This window comes from Mesoplodon bidens, assembly GCF_964165515.1.
Source record: "Mesoplodon bidens genome assembly, chromosome: 13".
NCBI classification, from domain to species: Eukaryota; Metazoa; Chordata; class Mammalia; order Artiodactyla; family Ziphiidae; genus Mesoplodon; species Mesoplodon bidens.
In genome coordinates this window covers 50,081,559-50,098,247 of record NC_138169.1, presented here as the reverse complement: position 1 = coordinate 50,098,247, position 16,689 = coordinate 50,081,559, and the positions used below count along the sequence as shown (strand labels likewise).

General features: G+C 38.7%; 1 protein-coding gene across 1 annotated transcript in view; it reads right to left on the bottom strand.

Moving 5' to 3' along the window:
* Nucleotides 1-16,689, bottom strand: part of DTNA (dystrobrevin alpha) — a 204,161-nt gene that overhangs the window by 41,985 nt on the left and 145,487 nt on the right. Inside the window, exons 9-13 of the mRNA XM_081253018.1 lie at nt 14,706-14,830; nt 9,950-10,033; nt 8,148-8,237; nt 877-954; nt 221-313 (exon numbers count right to left, since the gene is read on the bottom strand). Of these exons, the coding sequence (XP_081109144.1) occupies nt 221-313; nt 877-954; nt 8,148-8,237; nt 9,950-10,033; nt 14,706-14,830 (470 nt within the window). The remainder of the gene's footprint in view (nt 1-220; nt 314-876; nt 955-8,147; nt 8,238-9,949; nt 10,034-14,705; nt 14,831-16,689) is intronic.

Genomic DNA, 16,689 nt, shown 5'->3' with positions numbered 1-16,689 from the left:
TGTCCCTTTAACTAAGATATAAACAAAAAAGTGAATTCTATGGTACATTAATGGGCAGTGTCTAAAGTAATACCACAAGACATTTTAATTGGATCAGTTAAAAAAATGCTTTAGTGACACCTCTGGCATCCAGTGACTTTGCCCTTTGCTGAGACTGCTTGTCAAGAGATCAGACTGTTCCCCTCTCGCAGGACAGTCAAGCAGCCAAACCTGCACTAACCATGATGGGCTGTTCCGGAGCATGTTGACATACAACCCGATGAGAACATGTTCATCAGCTAGCCTGTCTGCCACATTCAGACTGTATTGTATCCTGAAACAGGGCAGGAGGAAAGAAAGGGTGCTGTTAGGACAGGTGGACAGAAATAAGCAGGGCAGATAGGAGTGAGTTTGTGGTAGAAAAGGCATCTAGAAAACCAAGCAAGTAAAGGAAAACTAAGCGATATTCTATGAAAAAACACAAGCAAAATCCAAGCAATGAAATTCACAATGCCATGTCACTCTCTTTAAAAATAGATTTCCACTTAGGTCAAGTAACTTTTAAGAAAACAGAATTGCATTCTTCAAACCACTGAGGCCAAGAAATTCATTTGTACAGTAAATACACTGAAATAGGTTGCAAGCAAAGATTATCCTTTGGAAAATCAAACCTGAAGCTTAGTCATTTTAAAAAAAGAAAAGGAAATCAGGGAAAGTGAGTAACAACACAGATGTGTCTACTCAAAATAACTACTTGGTGCTGTTAATGGGGTTATAACAGAGCTGCTTTGACTAAATCAAAGATGGTCTTTCAAACACAAAGCATCTTTGACACAAGAAATCAGCATTTTTAGTTTAGTTAACTCAGGGTTCCAGCACACTCTGGCTTTAACTTACCCTTTGCCCTTCAGCAAAGCTGGAGCAGCCCTAGCCAGCAGTTTGCTCTGCTCGACTTCACTGTCCTTGGGAGGAGAGCTGGTTAATAAGATGGGAAAGCCAAGAAGAGCGTAAACTCGGCAATGCATTCAAGAATAGAAACTGGCAACAGAAACTCCCAAGACTACTTCCAAGCTCCATTTGGACAGCTCTTTCATTACTTTGAAATGTTCAAGATGTTTTCAGATTTCCACATAGTTGAACTAGGAGTAGCAACCTGGCCTGAGAACCACAATTACAATTACACAAGCCACTATGATCCCAGATTTGACCTCTGCTATTTGCTAAACAAATAGATTGCATATGCCCAGACACAATGACAATTCATTCAGCATTCATGACAGACTATCCTGTAAACAGTCCAATAGTTCACTAAGTCCTGCCAGCCTTCAGATCCCAAACAAGAAGCTTATTTCTCCAGCCTGCCCTCTATTCTACGACTTCCTGTGTTGAACAGAGAATTGAAAATTACCTAGAGATTGGTGTCATATTAAAAGTGTTTTGCTACTTAGGCACAAGTCACCTGACCTTGGCTGTGAAGCTGTGAAGAAAACTTTCAGAGAAACAGAGAAATAAACCTTTGAGCCTTATAAACATATATTCATACTCCTTGTGTCTATAACTGGTGAAGAAGAGTCCAATTAATAGGGCAAATTCTTATCCTTTTAGATTTATTAGGAAGAACACTCACTTTAATTGGCAATTTTAATGAAAAATTAAAAAGTTTAATGTAGTTTTATTAAAGGAAAATAGAAATATAAATAATAATAAAGTGTGGCCAAGCCAAAGGCACCCAAAATTTATATAATATAAATGAATTTATAACTATAATGAATAGGCATGTTCATTGGGAAATATGATATTGATTCTTAGTATTATAACTGTACTTGTAATGTGCTTAAAGAGAGTTTGTTCTTTTGTAGGTTAAAAATTTGCCCTGCAACACTGGTGTACTTAAAACTATCCCTTTCTCCCTTCATGGAGAACACAAAAATTAAGTGTCTGACTTTGTTTGAATACCAAGTTTTTAATTACTTGCATTGAAATTATTAGATTTTTACCACAAACTTCCATAACTTTTCAAGAAGTTATAAATCTATATCTATCTATCTATATAAGAATGGTTAATAAAGCAGTTAAAAATCTTAAAAACTTTAAAAGTTTTACTACAAAGTACCACTTTTTCAGGCCACAAAGCACAAAATATAGCAACTTATAAATGAATATCACATTAGAATTATGCACAGTATAACTGGAATTCTTGTTTTATAATAGTATATACTACAAGATTCCTTAAATAGTGAGGCTTCTGGTAAATTTAAAATCAAATTTGATCTATAAAGCAAACATCTAGTATAGAGTAGGCATTAATGTTTGTTGAATATTATGACTTTACTCAGCTTTTCAGGAATGCACCCATTACTCAAAAAGTACAGCTGCACACAAACCAAATTGACTTTAAAAATGAAATTAATGTTCTAGGAGAATTTGCTTTCCTGATGAAGTTAATTTTTTTTTAAAACATATTGATCTGCACCTTCAAAGACTGTGAAACCTGCCCATCACGAGCAAATAAGGATCTTAAGCCATTGGAGTTGATGTTTTCCCACCATCCCACCAAGGCAGCATTCCAAACCTTGTCTCCTGAAGTACAGCTCATTATCCAGTAACTATGGTCTCACTGCTGCCCAATCACCTCCCCCAACTTTTTTTTTTGATAATACAAGATAGATCTACCCACTATAGAACTGATTTCAGATCCCTCTAAAACCACTCAAAACACTGTGTGAAATATTAAGAATTCTTCCCTCCAAATGAAACCATTTCTCTGCCTTGTTACATATGCTACTTTTCCCCTTGAATCCCAGAAATTATGTTATTTCCTTAAATCAAAGGCCTAATAATTATACAGTTACAACCTGTGATGATGAATGTGGCAAGAAGAAAAAAAAAGGAAACACGGAGGATCAACCACGAGGATATGCTTGTTATAAGTTACTCTGGTGATGTCTTATGGGAGGAAGGTGATGTGTCAATAGAGCTGCAGACGTGTGTCCCATCACTTACTCCAGAGCACTGGCACTGGAGGAACACTGCTGACATCAGCATGGTGCAGGGTTGGTAGCAGGGAGTGAGCAGTTGCCCAGATTTTCCTCTGGTGGCTCATTCTTTCTTTCTCTCCAATTCTCTGGGTCCTTCTCTCCTTCCTCTACGCCACTTGCCTGTCTCCCCTGCTCTTTCCAAGTCCCTTCTTTCCGCAAAGGGATGAGCAGATGTCTCCATATACACGTCTTGTCCTTTCATTGTCATTTTCTTTGCCTTGGCCCTTGCCAGTGCTGGTTTGAAGGCATCATTTAAATCCTTTCATGTTCCTTTCCTTTCCCATATGCATCCTTGGGAAAACCAGTTCTTGGAATATATGGGGATGATATTCTCTGCATTTATGAGTTTGTGGAAATAAACCATTTATCTCATTTTGCTAAAGCTGTTAGCATCTAGTGCCAAGAGCATTTCTGACTTTTGGTACTCAGTGTCCACATAGTTTCTGTACTACTTAGAACTAGCCTTGAATTCTCCTCCTAATCATTTATTTCTGGGAAGCAGAAAACATGACCATGTATAGAAGAAGCCAAGTGCAATGATGAAAACAAGAAAAAAAAAGTACTCTTTCTAAATGAAATGGATCAAGAACTTAGAGAGCAGACCAGGAGGCAGGTTTCACTTAAAACTTGGGTCTATAAAGACTGTTCACATGAAGTATCTTCACCAGAATTTCTTCTGCAGCTCCCAAGGAGCTTGAGGAAGGGAAGCAAAGTGAAAAAAATTTTCTCCTGAGTTGTTGCAAAGGTAGTGACATCAGGTAATTTATGATAATTTCAAAGCAAGGTAACCTCATGATATTTTATAGAATAATTTGGATGTTTAAACTTTCATTTTGTAGCTCTGGCAGTTTGCTTGGAGAAGTTTGGTGATATTTCCAATTCGTTGTGGGCTTTGGGATCAGGCAACACTGGAACCTAGGGCCTTATCAAGAAGTGATTGCTTTCAGCATGTCAGTGCATCCAAACATGCCAATGGCTTTCCTGCAGCTCTAGCTCTGGAAACTTCTCCATCTTCTGCATGACCCATCTTCAAATTTAACTGCATTCCTCCTTTTAACCTCGGAAACTGCTAACTACCTGGGGCTCCTCTTGACTGTGGGTGATAAATCTTTTCTAATCTGAGTGCCAAGGAGAAGCAATGCTACCATCCCTAAAATTGTGTGTATACACGTCTCTTTTTCTTATTGTCGATATTTTCTTTTCACCAGGCCCTGCCAATGTATAAACACCTCCTTCAGCACACATATTTTCATTACTGGGTGTGGTGACAATCATACCCTGGAGGGTATGACAAGGTGAAATTTGAATTTCATGTGTTCTGCTGAAAGAAAAGAGGCTGGAAATATTCCTTTAGATTATTCTTTTCTAAAAAAAAATTCTCTTATTTTCTCACCAATTCCTTTTTATACTCTGGAAGATAGCATATGTAAAGATAAATGGCCTTCTTCCAAAAATTTTCACACACACACACACACACACACACACACTGGCATAATGCGTTCTGGAAGATTAGAACAATTTCAAAATATTTCATATTTATTTATTTAAATTCACCCTTTCGTCTTGGAGGATGACAATTGATGCCAGGATTTTGCTTAAGTGCAAACATTTTGGGGGTACTCTAAGGTAACAAAATCACACAAAAATGCTCCCTGGATTTTTGCTTAAACCTGCCGTATAGTTTTAAAAACCACTTCTGCTTATGCTGTGTTATTATATTAGCTCTGGCCAAATATTTTTTTCTTTTATTGAACAGGAAAATAAAAGGTTTTAAATAAAAGTCCTGCATAGAGCAATAACATAATAAAAACAAATTATGTAATGTGGCATAATTATCATCACAATGGTTAAATGGAAAATGATATTTGAATCATGGCAAATTAAGAAGAGAGATTTACTTTTTTATTGATTCTTAAATGATTGATAAACTTGTTGGTGTTTGGGCTTTGTGAAGAATGACTTGTAAACTTGGCTCCCTCCTTAGCTGACTGTCAATTGGGAATAACATTTTGCTTCTCAATGTAATTAACACAATCTGTACCAAGGTCATCAAACTAATTTAAATAAATCAGTTTTAAATAAAGAAGAGTCCACAAGTCAGTTTTACCAAGAGATAATTTCTTGAAAAACTCTTTTTCCCCTTTCATTTTCGAGCTTTCAACATCTTTGATCGGAAACATAAAATATCTGCCACATGCAAATCAGCAAACAAGCATTAAAAAATAGCTTAGTGTCTCAGTGGGAAAATTAGTTGTCATCAATTCAGGCTGGCATGAAAGTCAAACTTCCTTAAGCAGGTACCGTGGAAGAAATAATAATTCTTAGATCATATTTGATTCACTACATTTACTATGTTGTCCCCCAGATAGTATCAAGCTGTATCAATTGTGTTTTTGCCAAGAGATGCTCTAGAAAAGTTTGCTGGATAGAGAGCACACACAGGCAGCAACTAAAGCAATTCTAGCAAGAGAATAAAGGTTATCAAAGTGAAGAAGAGGTGACAACAGATCTAATTACACACTAACATTTTAGTATAGGAAATAGAGTTGAGTGCGAAGACCGGTTTAATTCAGGTTTGAAAAAAATCTAGCATGTTAGTGGAGCTCTGGGGCTACATGGATAAATAATTACTTGCAGAGAGTGTTTATTTCAAATTTCATACAACATGCCCAGAAAGTGTGAAAAGAATGAAGAAATCTTCAGTTGAGGTTGATTTATAAATGCATCTATTTTATGAAGCTGATTTATAAATTGACCTTCTTTCCTGACTGAAAAGGGATGGGCTTTAATCTTAGAAAATATTGAGCATGGAGAAAACTGATTTTCAGAAGCAAAGTCTGAATTCAGTACCTCAACTTTATTTCTATTCACTTTTGATTACCAAAACACAAATGTTTAAAACTTAGTTTGAACATTATATGTCAGATTAAAAATCTGAGTTATTAGGTAAAGACTCTTCGGGAAAGCGAAGTATTTGAAAAAACTGAAAAAGACGCATGAATTAGCCTTTCTGTGGTTGAAAACCCAAACAAATCAACCAACTGATCAACCAGTCAACCAACAGAAATAACTCACAAAGGCTGTTCTATTGGGAAGAATCAGGATTTGGAAGGTGCGTGGGGAAGGCAGTGTATCTTCCCCATATGCACCCCTGGACCTAATACAGTATTAGTAATTTACCAAATGCTTTTCAGGCAAACCAGAAAATAGCATATTAGATTGTGTTCAACACACTCTATGAATCATAAGCAATGTTCTAATATTTGGGAGAGTGATCAGTTCTGGCTAGATATAATAGCCAAAGTGATTCTTTCTGTGAGTGGTTAAGACTTTAGAGGCTGCATTTATAAAAATATCTGTAAAATCTTTAAGAGAAATTTCTAAAACTGGAGGTAAAAGTATCTAGCCATTCAAATTTTTAGAATGTCCTTATTGTAGCTAATGAAGAAATGGCCATAATAGCCATAACTAATGAAATATTTTCCAAATAGAAAGGACTGGTTAGCTCTTTCACGTAAACGAGGTGAGGATTTTGGCAAGATAATTAAGATTTTACAAAGGGGGCCTGATGCCAACAGCAGAAACTCAAAGGCATAATGCTGTGGGCAGCGAGGGGGAGAAGGGCTTTGTGGTCAGCTCTTGCAATAATATTTGCCATAATGGCAGGCTATCTTTCATAAGCTTAATGTTGGCCGCCCAATCATACATCGTATATTGGTGTTCTTTTCCTAGTGGTAACGATAAATTTCCATTGATCTAGTTGTTCTTTTCCTGTAAATTCATGCATTTATAAGAAAACCATCTAGGTTTAGGGATATAGTTATGATCAAGAAAATGAATGAAGTGAATTTGTCCATGAATTGTGTCATTTGACCCACACTGTTCCTAACTGCTCATCAGCACTGAGTACACACACACACACACACACACACACACAGGAAGACTTCAAAGGGTTAAGGGAGAGTGCCTTTGAGAATTCCCTCTTTTAAGTTAAGGGAAAAGTGACTCAAGGATACAGCAAGAAACGGATATCAAAACAGGGGATGGGGCAGATGGTGGTAGTATACCCTCATAAATCTGTGTGAGTTAGGTTACCAGGATGTCAAAAGACTTCAAAGACAGGCCCTAGTGCCTTTTGAAGATCAAAGTGTATGCTTGCAAAGGACTCTATGTGAGGAATGCCAGGAGTTTGTAGCAAGGATTCTGGAGTAGTGATTTCAATTCATCCTCATTCTGCTTTATCTTTGTAAGATCTGTCACAATACCAAAGACCAAAAAACTCAGGCTAAATAAAGTATCTGCACGGCAAACTTCCTTACTTTTTTAATGCAGCCTCAACACTGACCAGCACCACTCTTGGCTTGTTTAGGTTTTAGTTTTTATCTGATTTTAACAGGGGCCATTGGGGTGGGGTAGGAGTGAGGGCAGAGCTCTAGGTCCTATTTCTTTGGTTAAGTTCCAACTGTAGGAAGATTAGGGCCTTTAACTTATGCCTACATTGGGCATGATGGTTTCCATCAACCTTAGCGTATGGACATAGCTAAGAAATAAACAGGGGATCACCACCAGCATTATCAACTGGTAGAAATTAAACACTAAGAGCATGAAATTGGTTTTGAAATTGCTACTTTAATAGGAATCAGACTGCCCTCGCTGGGGGAAAATGGCCCAAGCCCAGGAGGATAGAAGGATGTAAGTCCTCAAGTCTTTTACTGTAACATGGTCCAACCATGTGATGTTGTCCTGATCTCACCCGGTTAGTGCTAAAATCACTCCAAGAAGCTCTTTAATGCAAGAGTCTAAGGAATCGCCATCTGGGGTCTTGCAAACTGTACCAAAGCAGAGAGTCGTCCAAAGAAGGAGATCCAACATGGTACTCTTCACATTTACTCATCTCATACATACTGGCATGAAGACATAAAATCAATAAAAGAAGTGGAAAAGTGGAAAAGAGAAAAAGAGCTGAGCAGTCCAGCTCAAGTTGGAAATTCTCAATGGAATCTCATGAAACCCCAGAAGACGTGTATCTCCACCAAAGCATACTACAAGAGGATTTTAGTGATGAAGTAGGAGTAGCGGTCTAGCTAGGGAACTACTACTACGATTAGTGCTTCAGGCTGGGATACTGACCGTGCGCTGTGGTCAAGCTGATTTACATACAGCTTTATGAGCGAATGCTCCTCAGCCACAGGGCTGGATGCACTTATCCCCTCAGGTAACCTGAGGGATGCAAACAATGAGACCCCGTTAAAAGCTCCCATGGACAGAGCAAGGCCCACGCAGAGAGGAAAGACGTTCAGTGTACACAGCTTTATTGAACGGCACCCTTCAAACAGAAACCAGAGGCCAACCTCCGTGACGATAGGAAGAACTGCAAACTTTAAACAACGTGCTTGAGGTTCAGAGGGAACATTCCAGAAGGACTGAAAATGGGAAGAAAGGGAAATGATCATATTTGGGGGCACCATGCCCCCTGGAGGAACCAGAACAGCTCAAAATATTATAGGAATATTTTAGAGTAGAAGAAGCCATGTTATCCATCTAGACGCATCCATCATAAAGCACCGTCCAAGCTGAAATGATATAAAATGACCTTCAGTAAGGATGGGGTCTATCTCTTCTTGACATTTGCAGAATGCAGAGCTTCCTAATAAAAGCATATCTTTGTTAACATCACGCCAGATCGTCCCAAGATAGAGGCACAGGCCCACGTTTCTAATAGACTTTACAGTTTATGATTTTGTCTTAGAAAATGTGGTTTAATCTGCTGGTGGCTCTGAAAAGGAGTGCTAAAAGGAATAAACTGGGCTTCAACCATAGGATTTCACTGTGGGTGTTATGCAGTTCAATTGCCTTCCGATTTCTATTTGTGACAGACTTGCTTAATTTATAGTGGGAAACACCACATTCTTTTTCTGTTTATTCCACTGATTACAATTATGGGGAACACCTTCATCTCAGGCTCCTGCTGATGGACAAATCCAGGAACTTGGAGAAAAAATCAGCAGTGTTCTGAGTCTCACTGTCTGCAAATCTTCACTAGAACATACCAGGATATTACAGGGAAATTGGTACCTCAGCAACTCTTCGGGAAAAGATTGATTATGTTTGTTTTTGAAACATGAGGCCATTTGTTTCCTACTGAAAGGCATTTGAAATCTTACATTCAATTACTCACTCCAATTGTCCTTACCTTTGTTTCTGCCTTCCTGTGAGTCTTCTCCATGTATTCCTTAAAATAATTCTCTGGTGCTTTATTTGTGATATTTGATCAAATGACTTGGAGTACCTCTTGACCCCTGCCTATTCATTGTGCTAGTTTTAGGAGAAGTACCTGCTTCACCTGTTTGCTTATAGGGCAGTGGATCTTTGTGCAAAAAGATGAAACATGCATCCACCCTCTTTTTTTTAAAGTTCTTGTTCTTATCCATGAATTACTTATGTAGAAACTATATATTTCCAAATTTGGTCTTGAGCCTCTAGCCTCAGGAACTCTAGAGTTCACTAAGAAGAAGATTCTTTTATATCTGGAGGTATTATGAGATGTTTCAGACTGTCCATCGTAATTCCCCGTTGCATCTTGAAATTCCAATTCCCCAGCTTAAATGGGCCATTCCAAGTGCTATAAAAGTGACTTTCTCAATGAGCCAGAATGCATGTGTGTCAGTAGTAAAACTTAAATATACCCTGCATTCTTACTGTGGATAGATTGTAAATGCAAGTTTCCAGATGTGACATTCATTCCCAAAGCCATCCTAGCCCTCTTCAAACGCATCCAAATGAATGAAATTAACAACTTGTGACAGATATTTACAAACTAGTTTCTAACAGTAATCTTCCACATTTGGCTTGAACGAGAATATTTTTCTTGCCACAAAATCAAGGCTCATTACCAAAGGGAAGGTTTATTTTATAATAGGGTTGGAACTTACCTCCTGGTAATAAAAGGACTTCCTGAGGAGGGGACGGAGTGGGAGAACATGCTGTCATTTATGCTGGTTACAGGTCTGGGTGGCCTAAAACGAAGTACAGTTAAATGGAAAATGGATGGAAAGTTAAAACAAATAAAAGTCACAAGTTGACAACTGTCCGATCCCTCAAGGAAAGGAGCTGGTAAGATCAGAGTTCTTATCTTACCCAGGATCAGCACAGAATTTTACATTTTCCAATTCAATTCTTGAAGTGTTTTGGGAAGTTACATTTCCTTGAGAAGATAGAATGTCTATTTAAGCATTGCGGGGAAGATCTCCGGAAACCACAGGAATGTTTATTCATGAGCTTTGAGCCTTGGTGTTTCACTGAGTCATATTCTCAGATAGAAGGAGGATTTTGAGGCAGCCTACTAACTTCTAAAGAGAGAAGCTCAGAAAACTGGATGATAATCAGAATCTACATCCTCTTGGAAAGAGGAAGATTCCTGAGGCTTTGGAAACTTCCTGTGTTCCCCATGACAATGGCCCTCTTCCCGGATACCCGGGCCTGTAAGGACCCAGCTGCAAAATCGTATCATGCCTTCTTCGCTCTTTGCTCTAAGTGAAGACACAATTAAGCACCACAGGGATTTACTGACTTTCAGTTATCTGGATGATCTATATGATAGGACATATCGTGCAAGGCATCCCCAAAACTTCACTTTTTTTCATATGATTAGAGAAGGAAAATAGGGTTCAATATTCCCACAACCTTAAACACCAACTGCATCACGTCTGTCCTCCACTGTCTCAATTTTCATTCCTATAACTGATGTCTTAGTTCAGGTAAAATGATAGAGCTAAGATCCCCATCTCATCTCCAAGCTGTTTTTAGTCTTATTTTAGGTTCACTGTAAGATGTTCCTCAGTAGAATGAGGTGGAGTTTACAGTTCAGAAGATGGATGATGGGGCACGGCAGCGTTCTGAGTCAGGAAATTTTAGTTTGACTGTAGTTCTATATACGAGTTTGACAGTGCAGGATTTTTTAAAGATGAGACATGAATACAGTAGCCTATAGAATCTATTTGTGTCAACTTGACTAAGAGCCAAAAGTTGTAAAGGTTTAGCTTTTATCTTAGGAAACCAGAGTTAGTTTGGATTCTACAATGAAGAGATTCCACAAAAAAGGTAGACTTGTTTGTCGCAATGTATTTATGGGAATGGACATGATGCAAGGCAGGTTATAAAATGTCAACACTACATGCAAAAATTCATTGACACTTTTGGTTCTCAGCTAAACTGTGTTCTCAGATTTTTTTAAAGACACATTCTTTGTTGGGTGAGGTCAAAATAGCAGGTTCAGTATTTAATCTACTCTGAACATATTAGCCGAAGTTCTGAAAACTAGCTTAGTGTTTTATATTACTTATCTAGGATGTGCATGATACATGAGACTAGTTTAAAGCTAATTCTCCTTTGAGCAGGACATTTTCACTTTATAAGAAGGATGCTAATTTTAAACAAGTGTGCTCTGTGAATTTTGGTGCATCAGATTTTAAAACAGTAGGCAGAATGAAATATCTTCATTTTAACTTTGAAAAAAGTGGGAAAAAATCAACTTGACAACATTTCTGGTTTTCTTTTGTCTTTTTATTAATGTTCCCCTCTTGCTCTATCTCTAGGAAATGAGAAAACAAGTGGATTTGGAATGCTTTTTAACTAGTCTGGTAAATTTACTCTATTGAACCTGGTCACCGCAAAGCTGAAATTGCAGTTCCTTAGTAAATGGCTTCACATTTAACGTTCATCATGAAAATGTTGAACTTGGGACACAGAATGGCTAACCTTGGCACCAAAGAGCAGTTTTCAAAGGGACCTATTTCCTCCACAATCAAATGGCAAGTTACCTTATCTAATAAATAGGTCACATTGGGAATTTTAAACATATTTAGTCTTATGAAAAAGAAACAGCTCCAGAAGATAAAGTCACAGAGGCCTAGTGCAAAGTTTTCTTTCTGGACAAGATGTCTGCAAAGGACATTTTTATAAAATTGGCATTCTTTTCATAAACTGAAAGTGCTCAGCTTAAAGGCAGAATTAGTTTTAAGCTAGCCTCATATCTCTCAGCTGTTTTGTGTCTCATAACCACTTATAAGTCTTTATAAGCACACTAAAGACTACTGACTTACCAAGTATCCCTTTTGGCAGCAAAAAATTGAATAGAATAGAGACAGTTAATCATGGTAACATTTACAAGCAATATAATAACTAAGAACAAATGCCAAAACACCAAAATTCTACTACTTAAGTGGCTTTTATGTGCCTATGATAATTTAGAATAGCTAAATGAACAGCATACTTTAAGATTAGAAGTCTTAGATATCCCCATCCAAAAAAAAAAAAAAAGGAACATAAATATCTGTTCAGGGCAATAACATCAGAATAACAAATAGATAAATGTCTAAAGCTGAAAAATAGTAAAAAATCTGTTCTAATAGAGATTGGCCACTCTGCATCCAGAATTTCTTGCATGTTATTTCAACAATTAAATATTTTGTATAATTTGTCTTTTAAAACTGACATTCATGGGACTTCCTTGGTGGCACAGTGGTTGAGGATCTGCCTGCCGATGCAGGGGACATGGGTTCGTGCCCCAGTCCGGGAAGATCCCACATGCCGCGGAGCGGCTGGGCCCATGAGCCATGGCCGCTGAGCCTGTGCGTCCGGAGCCTGTGCTCTACAACGGGAGAGGCCACAACAGTGAGAGGCCCGCGTACGGCAAAAAAAAACAAAAAAAAAAACAACAAAAAAACCAAACTGACATTCACCCTGGAAAAATATATTATCCATGAGTACAGATCAGTGTTTTGATTCAAGGACTATTTTAAGAATCTGGTTAACCGTGGAATTTTTAACAGAAAAAGGCACATTTCGTGTAGAATTTTAGGAGAATCCTGAAACTCTCCATGGAACCCAAATTGTGTGGCATGGCCTCACTTCTTTCTCATTTTTTTTTTAAAATTTAGTTATTTTTGGCTGTTTATTTGCTCCACAGCAGGTGGGATCTTCCTGGACCAGGGCTCAAACCCATGTTTCCTGCATTGGCAGATGGATTCTTAACCACTGCACCACCAGGGAAGTCTCTGGCCTCGCTTTTTAATTCTGTCTCCAAGTGCAAGGCCCCATCCTAACTCTGTTTTGCTGCAAAGCTCTTAGAGACAGGCTGTTTACCCCCACCCTCTCCCTACCTTCCCCACACCCATCATCTCGGATTGAACGCTGTTCTCTTGGGGGGGAACCCCTAAGGGGGCTGGTAGACAGTGACTCCGTGGCCAAGCTCAGAGAGCCCAGACCTACTCTCACTTATGTTTTGTTCATTCGCAAGCAACTAAGTGATCGTCCCTGGCTATGGGGAAGTAAGTCAAGACTTTAGGAGAACAGCTCGTATGAGCTCGCTTTCTGCAAGTGATTGGTCCTTTGGGACACTTCCCAGATTTCTTTACCCCTGGTTTACGCTAAGGCTTATTTTTGGGAGCAAAATTTCAAAAAATAAGTCAACCACATTCTACAGAATCAGTTTACATTAGTTTGTGGATGCTTCCAGACTTGTGTGGATTGCTGGGGGCAATGAACCCTCAGCGCACACCCAGAGTAAACCAAACAAAGCCCTGTGGGATTTATACAAAGTCCACAGACATGCTGCAGCACAGTGGTTTGATGGGATCTGTTTATGTCCGTTCGGGGAAAGAGTGGCTGCTTTCCTAAGGCTCTGAGATGCACCACAGTGCCTCTAATGGGTTATGTTCTCATCTGCCTGAAGCGTGAACCTTACCTTGGTGGATTCCTAACACCCATGTGTCCCATCAGCCAATCTCTCGAGGTCAACAGGCAAACACAGGCCCTGAGGGGCAGGTGGTAGTGCTGAAGTATGCACAATGATAGGCAGCTCAGAAGGAGGGGGAAAGCCTGTTCTAGAGGCTTCCTGAGGCACTTGTGACTGCGTAACTCCTAATTGTGCCCCAAAGTAGGTAATGAACTTCTTTCTTCTTCTGAGCCCAAGATAACACCAAGAAAGAAATACTTTCTTCTACCTAAGCCTCCTCTGTTTTCTGAGCCAGCCAGGCCTGAGAGACATCCCCCGACATAAGGCTTTTGGGATGTGGAAGGGGTGGGTGGTGGCACCATTCCTTGGCCCAATTCCCTTTGCCCCCCAAACTCACACATACTTTGGATGAATTTCCCCTCCAATACCCCCTCTTCAACCCTCCCTTGCACAGGCCATGAATCTTCTAAAGTTATGTAACTTGGGATAAAACAACAACAACAGCAATGATTCCTAGGTTTGCTGGCATCTTTAAGATGACTGGCTGTGCAGAGAAAGGAAACCGAGGGTTTCTCTATTTGGGACTCAAAGCACACATGACGTTAAGGTACGGTGTGCTTTATAATTTCCTGACCACGGTAATTCCGTTGATTATTAACGTCCAATTGTGTGAACTCCAATAACATCGTTATTTTACAATTATAAAATTTTTGAATATTTTCCACTTCAAGGTAAATTATATAGTGTGGCATACTTGTACATCTGGGCAGAAGTACTGTATACCTCTCCATGAAAAAAATTATAATAACATGACTTTCACTCTTTTTTTTTAAGACAATAAAATTTAAAACTTGGTCCCTGACAACTAATAGGAAATTAATTGTCTTTGTATGGATCTGCACACGCATCAGTGAAGAAAGCTGTCTCTCAGTCTGGAGGGTAGAGATACTCACACGATGTGGGCCAAGTTGAGTGGTTTCTCAGGCTGGTCAGGGAACATGGGGTGCAAAGGTTCACGGCTGGAAGCACAGCTCAGAGACTTGCTTAATGCATTGGTGAGCTTCTTAGCAGGTGATTTCTGGAAGGAAGAAGAAAGGTTCAAGTGATAACAATCAACATTTATGTAACATTTCATCAGATGATTTGCTTTCATAGTAGGTATCCATTCATTCATTCAGGAAATCTTCTTTGATAATCTACTCTAAGTCAAGGACTTTGCTCTTTGCTGGGACCAGAATGCTTGGAATTAGCCATCAGAATAACTGCCTCGGGCTGCACAGTGTCAGCAAATGCTGTGATAAACGGAAACAGTCATTGTACTCAGGACGTCTGAGCTGGGACTTAATGAACAGCAGGGGTTCTTCTGACAAAACTCAGGGGACTGGAAGGTAATTCCAGATGGAGGAAGAACAGGAGACCCTGTTCTGGAGAGGAAAGCAGGAGGGAGACCACTGAAGTCTTATATTCCGCGTCCAAGACTGTGGTCTTTATCTCAAATGCAGAGGGAGACAATGAACAGGTTAAATCTCAGAGGTGACCTGATTCTAGAAGGATTGCTTCTCTTTAAAAACAGAAAAAGGTTTGAGAGGGGATGGGAATGGAAGTAAGGAGGTGGGTAGGAGGTTTTGAGGGAATCCAGGGGCAAGATGTTTCAGGTGTGGCTGGATACATCCTGTTAGAAGGAAAAGTGGAACTTCAATCTGAGTCTCTAGAATTTATGTTCTTTCCAGAGCATCATGCTACCTCTTTTTCATTTGGACCAGTGGAATGTTTATTTTAAAATTTCACAGGCAAGATTATCAAAAATAGTCTACTACATATAATAAATCTTTACCCTAATTTTTCCTTTCTGTGAGAAGCGATTTATCATTTTGTCACTTTCTTTGACACATAGAGTCCATAACTGGCAACATAACGAAGTGACTTTTGTCCTCATTTTTAAAAGCTAAGTAATGGGAACATTGTCCAAGAAGTCCCTCTTTGGCTTTTGCTAGGAGGTGTAATGTTTAGAAGACTTAGAACAGCAGTAACAACAGCTCTTCACCCCATAAACGTTGGGGCTCCTTTGTCCTCGTGAGGAGTCTGATCCTACTCTGTAAAGACATTGTCCTGCCATATAATTGCAGAGTTCAAAACCCCTAAGAAAAGGCTCCTTATCTGACTTTAGCATTTACATAAAACAACAATTACAAACAATTAGTCTAGAATCACCAACCCTCTAGGACTTGGAATAGAACATATTTGAAAATTGGTAATACGCTGACAATAAGAAAACAGAAAGTATTTCCTCCAGCGTTCTATACTAAATTGTATTTCATGATCTGGCTAGTATATCTATTCTCAGCATGTGATATAGCCAGTAGTGATGGGTGGCATTTGAACTGGCATCAAGCCCTCAGTATACAATGCCTTAGTGAAGAACTCTTACTTGAACTCAGAATCTGACATGTGCTAAACCATTAATATATTTGCACTGAATATCAGTTCCCAATAATAATTCCTAGAAAGAACATTCTGATTTAAAATGTATATTCTCACTACTCAGCCATAAAGAAGAATGAAATAATGCCATTTGCAGTAACATGGATGGACCTGGGGATTATCATACTAAGTGAAGTAAGTCAGACAGAGAAAGACAAATATCATATGATATCAATTCTATGTGGAATCTAAAAAAAATGATACAAATGAACTTATTTACAAAACAGAAACACACTCACAGACATAGAAAATAAACTATGGTTACCAAAGGGGAAAGGTGGGCAGGGAGGGATAAATTAAGAATTTGGGATTAACATATACACACTACTATATATAAAATAGATAAACAACAAAGACCTACTGTATAGCACAGGGAACTATACTCAATATTTTGTAATAACCTATATGGGAAAGAATCTGAAAAAGAATAAATATATTATATGTATTATACATATA